Here is a 10,781-nt window from a genome sequence, read left to right as displayed (position 1 = left end):
TGCACTCCAAGAGCAGCAGACTGTCTGGAATTGCAGACCCTGCTGTTTGTATAATTAATTCCAGGCAGTCCAGTTATTTCCACCCATCCCTGTTTTCAAAGTGAAGTTTTTAAACACATTTGTGCTGAAATAGATTTTTTTGTACTTTAACAAGCCAGGAAATTGAAGACTATTTAAACAGCATTAAAGAAATGAAACTCAGCAGTGGAATGTGATTGTGCAGCGGGTAGGTCATTCCCGAGTTATCAATCTTGAGATGTATTGTTCTGAGGCGGGAGAGGAGAAAATAAATCCGAGCGATTGTTGTCACTGAATTTGCACACCACCTGGCTGCCAATTTAAAAATGGCATTGATTGAAGCTTGTGAGCACTCCACTCTTCACCTATAGCTGGCAGATGGCTTGTTGAGACCTGAAAAGGGCAGGGACAAAATACTGTGGGGAAAAGTTGAATGGATTTCTACTGTTGTTCCTCCCCCATGTGAAACAAACAACCTACCTCTTGAAACTCCGCTTACCTGGATCAAGAAGGGTAACTGCAATTAAGTTTATTACTTCCAGCCACTTCACTTGCTTCAGAGTGGGACCCACAATACTAGAACAAAGGCAAACTCCTCCGGACGTTGGAAATCTGAAATACAGAAAATGCTGGAAATGCTCAGCAGGTTAGACAGCATCTGTGGAGAGAGAAACGGAGTTAACCTTTCAGGTTGGTGACCTTCCATCAGAACGTTAACTCTGTTTCTAGATGCTGCCTGGCCTGCTGAGTATGTCCAGCATTTTCTGTTTGTCGTCAATAAACTGATCTTCAGAGAAGGAGAGAAAGCAACAACTTAAATATTTGGTGCTCCTTGTATAAAAGAATGAGCATTTTCCATTGATTACCTGCAGAAGAGGTTTTAGGAGGCTTTTGAAGGCAGGAACATGGGTAGCAAAGTGCAATGGTTTTGGAAGAACATTGCAGGGAACAAAAGCCGACAAATCCCCTGGACCTGATGGCCTATATAGAAACATAGAAAATAGGTGCAGGAGTCGGCTATTCGGCCCTTCAAGTCTGCACCACCATTCAGTAAGATCATGGCTGATCGTTCACCTCAGTACCCCTTTCCTGCTTTCTCTCCATACCCCTTGATCCCTTTAGCCGTAAGGGCCATATCTAACTCCCTCTTGAATGTATCCAATGAACTGGCATCAACAACTCTCTACAGTAGGGAATTCCACAGGTTAACAACTCTGAGTGAAGAAGTTTCTCCTCATCTCAGTCCTAAATGGCTTACCCTTTATCCTTGGACTGTGTCCCCTGGTTCTGGACTTCTCCAACATCGGGAACATTCTTCCTGCATCTAACCTGTTCAGTCCCGTCAGAATTTTATGTTTCTATGAGATCCCCTCTCATCCTTCTAAACGCCAGTGAATAAAGGCCCAGTCGATCCAGTCCCTCCTCATACGTCACATCCTAGGGCTCGAAAAGAGGTGGCTGCAGAGATAGTGGATGCATTTGTTGTGAACTTCCAAAATTCCCCAGATTTTGGAATGGTCCTAGTGGATTGGAAGAGAGCAAATGTAGCCCCCGCTATTCAAGAAAGGAAGGAGAGAGAAAACCGCAAACTACAGCCTGTTAACCTTGTTGATACTGGATTCTTTTCCCTTCAATCTGTTTCAGCGAATTCACTGACACACGAACACTTTTAGTCTTAGCAACATAAGACCTTTATTCTGTAGATTCTCCGGCCGGGACCTGTTAAGATAAAAGGGAACACTCTCGATTCGAGTCTGTCCACCTTTCTCCTGACAAGTCTCGTAACAGTACAAAAGCTCAACACTTATACATTGTTACAGCAAAACACATTTGAGTGACACTCAGTTTATACAATCATTGGTCGATTTCCCCCATAGCATACCCAATTGCAGGCTAACAACTCTCCAAATAGGGCGGGCTCCAGGGATGTGTTTATTGTTTCGAATCTCATCACACTTCCCTATTTTACTGCTGTTTATAGCAGCCCCTCGTCTGAATCATGTCTGACTTTTGCTTTTTCACGTAACTTGTGTTTGACCATAACTCTGAGTAATCCTTTGTTTGTGCTGACATTGTAGTTATCACAGCTTGACATCTTTGGTCAGCCATTTACCCATGATTCCCTATCTCCATCCTTTTGCTACCTTCTCTAGCCATCTACCACTTTCGCAATCCTTTTTCACATTCTCATTCCCCCCTTTTATCATTCCATGAGAACCCTGGTGATTATTCCAGGATTATCGCATTCAGCCGTTCGCATTCTTGTTTCTCATACTCTTCTTGATTCTCGAGTAAATCTTTAGTCTGTTGAACCAGATTCCGGGAGCCCGTGACTAAGAGTTTGCTCCAATTTTGCCATCATTACTTTACAACAGACATTAAAGCAACCAATAATCAGATAACAGGTAACTATTATCATAACGAGAATAACTGCTCCATGCATTAAATAGGATCCCCATGATCCTCCGAGTAACCAATCTAACCAACCATCTCCTTTCTTTGGGCCCTGCCTAAACTCATCCAGCTGCTTTTTTTATGCCATCAATGGCCTGGGTGATATTGTACGATTCGTCCGTGACATGTGTTATACATCAAACGGGTATGCCCATGTTTCTGAGCTGACATGAGTTTCGTTACACTGACCGCAGACAACTTGCCTTCCTGCGGTCACATTCAGGCATCCTTGCTCGTTACAGGTACAGGTAAACTGGCCCTTACACACTTGACAGTGCTGACGGGCACACTGCGTCTGCACACAGGTGGCGTTCCTGAGGACCAGGGCATATACACAACCCCACCCTTGTCCTGAGAAGCAAAGCGGGTAGCTTGCAATGTCTGAGCATACCACTCCGTTCTTTCCCTGGGATCCTCTGCACTCAGGATTCATGGAGTCTATTAATTCCACACATCTTCCCGGTATACCCTCACGGGGTGCATCCGAGGTATCCGCCGTATATAAGTCGCGGGGAGTCCACCCAGGGGTGGCCACGAACAGGGCCTCTACTGATTGGGCTAGTGGGTAACACACAGTTCGATTACCATGCAATCGGGTATGGGTCTGATAAAATAAGTTATCCTGTAGCCCTTCTAGTTCTGCTAGGATAGCACAATTATACCTGCTAGCTTACACATGTTTAAATAATTTTAGACGATACTACACTTTAGTTAACAATAAGATAAGGATAGCTCAGAAAACAGCTAAGTCTGCTTGTTCCTTTCTCCTGCCGTGTTCTTGCCGTTTTTCTTCCTGCCCCAAGGATGTGGTTTATTCAGCTATGGTGGAGAGGAAGTCCGGAACAGAAACAAGGGTTAGGACGGCTGATAACATCGGCTTATGTAATAGCCAGTTTACAATGGTGCAGGTGAACCCAGGCACTTCTCCCTTCAACCTTAGCTGCGGTGGGGGTAGTGAGTAACACCTGAAAGGGCCCCTCCCATCGTGGCTCTAGTCCCTTTCGAATCCATTTCTTAATCAGGACATACTTCCCTGGTGCCACGAGGGACGATTCGGGTAAAACTGGGAGGTCGAGGTGAGCCTCTCGAACCTGGTTGTGAGCTAGTCGCAGAGCCTGAGTCAGAGAAAGAACATAGGTGGTCATCAGTCGAGCTGGGATACCATATCTAGGAACAATTTCCCTTATTAACACCTTAACAACAGTTTGAGCCTTATTGTCCAGGGTAGGGTAGGCTTCGATCCATCTGCTAAACACATCTACTATTACTAACACATATTTGTAACACTGAACTTTTTGCAACTCAATGTAGTCCAACTGCAAGGTCTCAAAGGGACCTTCTGGTAGGGGCGTCTTACCCCAATCACAGGGGACTCCCTTCCCTGGATTATGTTGCTGGCAAACCAGGCAACGACTACTGATGATCTGGGCTAGCATCTGGAGTCTCGGGTGCCACCAAGTGGCCAAAAGCATGTCACTTGTTGTCTTTGCTCCACAATGAGTAGCAAAATGCATACATTCAATAACCCATAGAACCAACTCGTCAGACATGCAAGTCTGTTCCGCGGGAATGGTCCAGAGTTTAGAAACATTGTCATAAGTACATCCATAATCTTTCCACAACAGTTTATCTTTTTCAGGAGCGTCCTCCTGTGCTTTAATGACATTTTGGATGGTTGGCATTGGTTTTTCCGAGGCTAACTTATCCTTGACAGGACTTTTAGTTTGACTCATCATTCTAGGCACCACCATTTGTTGTCCACAAGAGGCCTTTTTAGCCTCTTTGTCAGCACAGCGGTTTCCTATATCAACCAGAGAGTTTCCGGTAGTGTGGGCAGTGCACTTGACAATAGCAATACGTTTAGGGAGCATGAGGGCTTGCAACAAATCTGATACTAGTTGCCTATGAGATATCTCGTTTCCCTGTGAGGTCAGGAATCCCCTATTTTTCCATAACTGTCCGAAATCATGGGCTACCCCAAAGGCATACCTAGAATCGGTATAGATATTGACTTTGAGGTCTTTGGCCAAGATACAGGCTTGGGTGAGGGCGAATAGTTCAGCTTGTTGAGCAGAATAGGCAGTTTCAAAGGCGGCAGATTCCAAGACCTGATTCTCCTGGTTTACTATGGCGTATCCTGAGATTCGCGTACCTTCTGGATTAATAGAAGAACTTCCGTCAACATACATAATACAGTCTGGGTCTTCCATTGGTACGTCAACCGATGAGGCCTCCTGAATTAAAGATAAACAATCATGACTGGGTTCTTCCTCATCTTGGGGTGGCTCAGTAAGAAAACAGGCCGGATTAATGGCAGTACAGTGCCGAAAGGTCAGCTTAGGATTATTCAGTAGGTAGATCTCATATCTGCTTTGCCTGGCCATGGTAAGGTGTTGAGTCTGCAGTTGGCCCAGGAGGGCAGCTACGGAGTGAGAGGTGTACACAACAATATCCTGCTGGAGGGTAATGTTGGCAGCGGATTGAAGGCTATTGTAGATGGCGGTTAATATTTGAGTACATACAGGGTGCCCCAAGGCAACGGGGTCTATTTTGGAAGAGTAGTAGGCAACAGGCCTATGCTTATCCCCGTGTTTCTAAGTTAAGATAGCAGTAGCACAGTCTTTCAGGATTATACAATACAGTTGAAAGGGCCGGTCATAGAGGGGCCGGCCCAAAGCCGGAGCTTGCAGCAGGGCTGTCTTTAGTTCCTTAAAGGCTTGGGCGTCTGCAGTTTTTATTTCAAAGCTGCCTTCCTTATTTGTATACGGGGTGAGGTGCTTAGTCATCAGGGCAACATTAGGGATCCAGGATCTGCAGTAATTGATCACCCCCCACCACTGTCGCATTTGTTTAGCCGTGCTAGGGACTGGAAACCGGCAAATCGGTTCGTCATCCGGGGAGGTTCTCTGTACAATCAAGTTACGTAATCGGGGGACGGTTGGCCAAAGGGGTTGTTCTGGGAGAAGTTAGTGTAAGATCCCCGTCCTCTCCCCCCTTGCCCCCCCTCCTCTTCCTCCTTGCACCCCCTCCTCTTCCTCCTCTTCCTCTTTCGTGCCGACGGGAGGGACACTCTCTACTCCAATGTCCTTCTTGCCCACAATTAAAGCATCCATCTCGTCTTTCCCAGCCCCGACCTCTTCCCATACCAGGCCGGGGACAGTAGGGCGGTCCGTAATTAGCGGGGCCTGGGCCATTTGGGTGTTGGGTATATCCGTATCCTTGGTTATCCACCCATCTCTTTACACAGTACTGTGGTTCCATCTGGTATCCCCTCGGGTCGGACCAGGGTCCTCTCCGTGGGGGTTCTTCCTTTCTAGTCACATACTCGGTTTTGAGCCGGGTCAGGGGTGCGCCTCCTCCTTCCCCTCCTTCTCCTGCCAATAATATTTTACCGCTCTTTCCATTTGGGCTCTACTGTTATCTGCCCAATTCATATTATTTGTCCGGATAGCGTGAGCAATCGAATAGGGCAGGCACTGAAGTAGAATAGTGCAGAATTGAGATGAATTATCCCCTGCCCTGAAGGCATTATCTCCTGATTGACCTCCGTGTATTTCAATAAATCTTTCCATGAATTCATCGGCAGTTTCTTCTCGTTTGGGTTTAGTCTCTAACACTGCTGCCATACTGATGGGCTTCTGAAGATTCTTGCTGAGAGCATTAAAGATAGCGTTTAGGTGATCCTGGGCATTATTAGGGTGAGCAGTCACTAATGCATCATGGGTGGCTCGCCTCAAATTTTCTAAGAACCGGATGTGTTCAGTCGGGCTCAGGGTCTGCTGCACTAAGGACCACAAGTCTCTTGATTCTGCATTATAAACTGAAATAGTAGTTCGAAGATGATCTATAAACTGGAGTCCGTTTGGGCTTGTCGCTTCGTTGGTGTAGGGTTACATTTATCTTTAACTCCTCTCGCCGGAGTGTAAGGGGGATGGGAAAGTGGCTGTGACAAAGGGTCAGAGGCTGCAGGAGGCGCCGTTGGGCGCGGCTGTGTCCATTCATCAATTTCATCATCAGCCTCGGTCAATGCAAAGCCAACCATTCGACTACGTAGTCTATCTGTACCCTTCTCAGAGGTCCCAAGGGAACTCTTAGTACGTTTCTCGTGCGCGCACTCTTTCTTTAGGACGTCTACAGTTTTAACATGTCCTCCTTCTGTCAAGGAGAGCCCTAGTTTAGTGGCGTTCTCCTGCCAGCTTGACAGAAGGGACTCATCTTTCAGCTTTTGACAGTACTGTCTCCATTTGGCTATTAAATCCTTTTTTAACCACCGGGACCATATATATATTTTTTTTTACTCAACAAACCTATCCTTTGTGCATTTCCTGGCTCCGTAACTTATCCGAATATACGTAATTCAATAAGGTTCACACTCTTAAACTTCCCACATACAGGACAACACTACGAAGGGTTAAAAAAACTTTCACTGTTTGAAAAAGTGGCTGGCTCTAAAGCAAACCACAACTCCCCGGTCTCCCCACACAAGCTTTCTCATCCACAGTAAAAATCATACAAGCATTTAAAACAGACGTTCACAAGATTCATTCTCTTTTTTTTGGATCCATGACCTTTCAGGGAATTCGTAGTTTTATCTAAATTACCCATCCTTGTGTCGCCGCACGTTGGATCGGGGTCCTAATTAATCCGAATCGTCCCCCACGCCGCCCCGTGGTGATCTCAGTTTAGCTTACCCAGAGCCTAGGTGGACCAAGTGATATACAAGATCGACACCGCACTTGGCGTAAGTACAATTTAAAATTTACACAGTCCCGCAGCTTACTTTTACGTAATTCCCTAACCTCCGCGTTTCCCTACGCGGTTCGCGCGATTCTCTATTTACTTGGGCCTCGAACCCACACAGCCTGTTCGTGACGCCGCACGACAATCTTTCTAGGTTCCCGATTTAAATCCAATCAGTGCCTAGACGGGCCAAGTGATATACAAGGTCGACATCACACCTGACTTGGACACTTATTTACTAAATTTAAAACGTGTTCGCCAGATTGACTTGGATCTCGTTCAGACACCACCTGAGAACCAGCGAGTGGCTAAACTTTCCTCAGACTTTTGAAACCGGAGGAAACTGGAGCAGTATTGAAATTATACTTACTCCAGTGGCCATTTTCCTCTCGCCTCGTCCAAGGCTAGTCTAGCTCTTAATTCGCAAGTTTTCGGCAGTCGTCCGTTGAGATCCCACTTCTGACACCAAATGTTGATACTGGATTCTTTTCCCTTCATTCTGTTTCAGCGAATTCACTGACACACGAACACTTTTAGTCTTAGCAACATAAGACCTTTATTCTGTAGATTCTCCAGCCAGGACCTGTTAAGATAAAAGGGAACACTCTCGATTCGAGTCTGTCCACCTTTCTCCTGACAAGTCTCGTAACGGTACAAAAGCTCAACACTTATACATTGATACAGCAGAACACATTTGAGTGACACTCAGTTTATACAATCATTGGTCGATTTCCCCCATAGCATACCCAATTGCAGGCTAACAACTCTCCAAATAGGGCGGGCTCCAGGGATGTGTTTATTGTTTCGAATCTCATCACACTTCCCTATTTTACTGCTGTTTATAGCAGCCCCTCGTCTGAATCATGTCTGACTTTTGCTTTTTCACGTAACTTGTGTTTGACCATAACTCTGAGTAATCCTTTGTTTGTGCTGACATTGTAGTTATCACAGCTTGACATCTTTGGTCAGCCATTTACCCATGATTCCCTATCTCCATCCTTTTGCTACCTTCTCTAGCCATCTACCACTTTCACAATCCTTTTTCACATTCTCAACCTGACGTCAGTCATCGGGAAAATGCTGGAATCCATTATTAAGGAAGTGGTGACCGGGCACTTAGAAAATCATCAGAGTCAGCATGGTTTTATGAAGGGGAAATCATGTTTGACAAATCTGTCCTGAGTTTTTTGAGGAAGTAACTAGTGGGATAGATAAAGGGGAACTCGTGGCTGTACTATATTTGGATTTTCAAAAGGCAATCAATAAGATGCCATATAAAATGTTGTATCGCAAGGTAAGGGCTCATGGGGTTGTGGGCAATAAAGAAAGACTTGAATTTATATAGTGCCTTTCACGACCACTGGATGTCTCAAAGTGCTTTACAGCCAATGAAGTACTTTTGAAGTGTAGTCACTGTTGTAATGTAGGAATATATTACTGTTGTAATATATTCACATGGATAGAGGATTGGCTAACAGACAGAAACAGAGAGTAGGTATAAACTGGTCATTTTCAGGTTGCTTCGGTGTTACTAGTGGGGTGCTGCAAGGATCAGTGATGGGGACTCAGCTATTTAGATGACTTGGATGAAGGGACCAAGTGTAATACTTTGGTGAAGATACAAAGCTAGGTGGGAAACTAAGCTGTGAGGAGTGCACAAGAGTCTGCGAAGGGATATAGACAGGTTAAGTATTTGGGCAAGGAGGTGGCAAATGGAGCATAATGTGGGGAAATGTGAGGTCATTCACTTTGGTGGGAAGAATAGAAAAACATATTTTGTAAATGGTGAGAAACTATTACATGTGAGTGTTCAGAGGGACCTGTGTATCCTTGTATACAAAACACAAAGTTAACATGCAGGTACAGCAAGTAATTAGGAATGTTGACTATTGCATGGGGGCTGGAGTGTAATAGTACCGGGCTTTGCTGAGACCACGCAACAACAACTTGTATTTATATAGCACCTTTAACATAAAGGTGCCTGGAGTACTATGTACAGTTTGGCCACCGTAGAGAGTGGGTACAACGAAGATTCACTAGATTGATTTCTGGGATGAGCAGGTTATCCATGAGTAGAATGGGCTGATATTCTCTCGAGTTTAGAAAAATGAGAGGTGATCTCATAGAAACAGGAATCTGAGAGAGTTTGACATTGTAGATGCGAAAAGGCTGTTACCCATGGCTGGAGAGTCTAGAATTAGGGGCCATAGTCTCAGAATAAAGGGTCAGCCATTTAGGACTGAGATGAAAATAAATTTCTTCACTCCGAGGATTGTGAATCTTTGGAATTCTCTAGCCCAGAGGGCTGTGGATGCTCAATCGCAAGACAGAAATCAATACATTTTTGGACTCCGGGGAATCGAGGGTTACGTGGATCGGGTGGGAAAGTGGAGCTGAGGTTGAAGATCAGCCATGATCTTATTGAATGGTGGAGTACACGCGAAGCGCCGTTTTGCCTAATCCTGCTCCTATTTCTTATGTTCTATGAACAGGGTGATGATGACTGAAGGATCAGCCGATGATGATTTCGAATGATGAAAATTGGAAAGAGCCAATTTTAGAAACCTATTTCTCAATCCATTAATTTGAGTTGTAACAATCACTAGTGTAGTTCAAGGAAAAACTGTTTATGCTGAATACATCATGGAGAAATTCTAATTACACCCCCATTCATGGAATTCAAGAACAAGTACACATTGTTCAATCTATCTCGGATTGTTGAATGCACAGGGAAGGGATGCAAGTAATAGCATTACATCAGTTGATTTGTGGAGGAAAATAAAAACTCTCCATTCTAGAATGTTTCTGATGTACTATTATCTTGTTTTATGGATTTAGCTGGTTTTACTTTAATGGAAGTTTCACAGGACCAGATTGTTGCCTGAAGAAAACAGGACTATTCAGTTCCATATCAGTAGGCCATCTAGCCCTGTTGAGTGCTTTTGTGATTATCCATCTGACGACAAATGGAGCTTCTGTTCATTTTTTTTTAATGATTTTGTCTGGGCTTTGAGGTTGTGTGTACTAGGACACAACTAGTTAAACCAATAGTGCTGATTTGGTGACTTGACTATTCCAATGCTCTCCTGGCTGGCCTCCCAGCTTGCACTCTCCGTAAGCTTGAGCTCATCCAAAACTCTGCTGCCCGTATCCTAACTTGCATCATGTCTCGTTCACCCATCACCCCTGTCCTTGCTGATTTACATTGGCTCCCGGTCTGGTAATGGCTCTGTTTTAAAATTCTTATCTTTGTTTTCAAATCCCTCCATGACCTTGCCTGTCCGTATTTCTGTAACCGTCTCCAGCCCTACAATTCTCGGATCTCTGCGCTCTCCCAATTCTGGCCTCTTGCGCAACCCTGATTTTAATCACTCCACCGTTGGTGACCATGCCTTCAGATGTCTGGACCCTAGTGTCTTGAATTCCCCCTCTCAACCTCTGTGCCTCCCTACTTCTCTCTCCTCCTCCTTTAAGATGTTCCATAAAACCTGCCTTCTTGACCAAGCTCTGTTATATTTTGCTTCATAACACGCCTGTGACGTGCTGTGGGATGTTTTACTATGTTAAAG

The 10,781-nt window shown here is 44.9% G+C and overlaps 1 protein-coding gene across 1 annotated transcript; it reads right to left on the bottom strand.

Annotated features, from left to right (window-relative positions):
• Positions 1-1,283: 1,283 nt before the first annotated feature.
• Positions 1,284-5,436, bottom strand: LOC139241457 (protein NYNRIN-like). Its single transcript, XM_070870016.1, has 2 exons — positions 3,502-5,436; positions 1,284-1,538 (listed from the first exon to the last, which is right to left on the bottom strand). The coding sequence occupies exons 1-2, from the start codon at positions 4,854-4,856 to the stop codon at positions 1,442-1,444; spliced, it is 1,452 nt and encodes a 483-aa protein (XP_070726117.1). The 5' UTR covers positions 4,857-5,436; the 3' UTR covers positions 1,284-1,441.
• Positions 5,437-10,781: the final 5,345 nt, after the last annotated feature.

The sequence above is a fragment of the Pristiophorus japonicus genome, unplaced genomic scaffold, assembly GCF_044704955.1.
Source record: "Pristiophorus japonicus isolate sPriJap1 unplaced genomic scaffold, sPriJap1.hap1 HAP1_SCAFFOLD_1088, whole genome shotgun sequence".
Classification (NCBI taxonomy): Eukaryota; Metazoa; Chordata; class Chondrichthyes; family Pristiophoridae; genus Pristiophorus; species Pristiophorus japonicus.
Note: the sequence above shows the minus strand (reverse complement) of the source record. Positions and strands in the feature narration are given on the sequence as shown.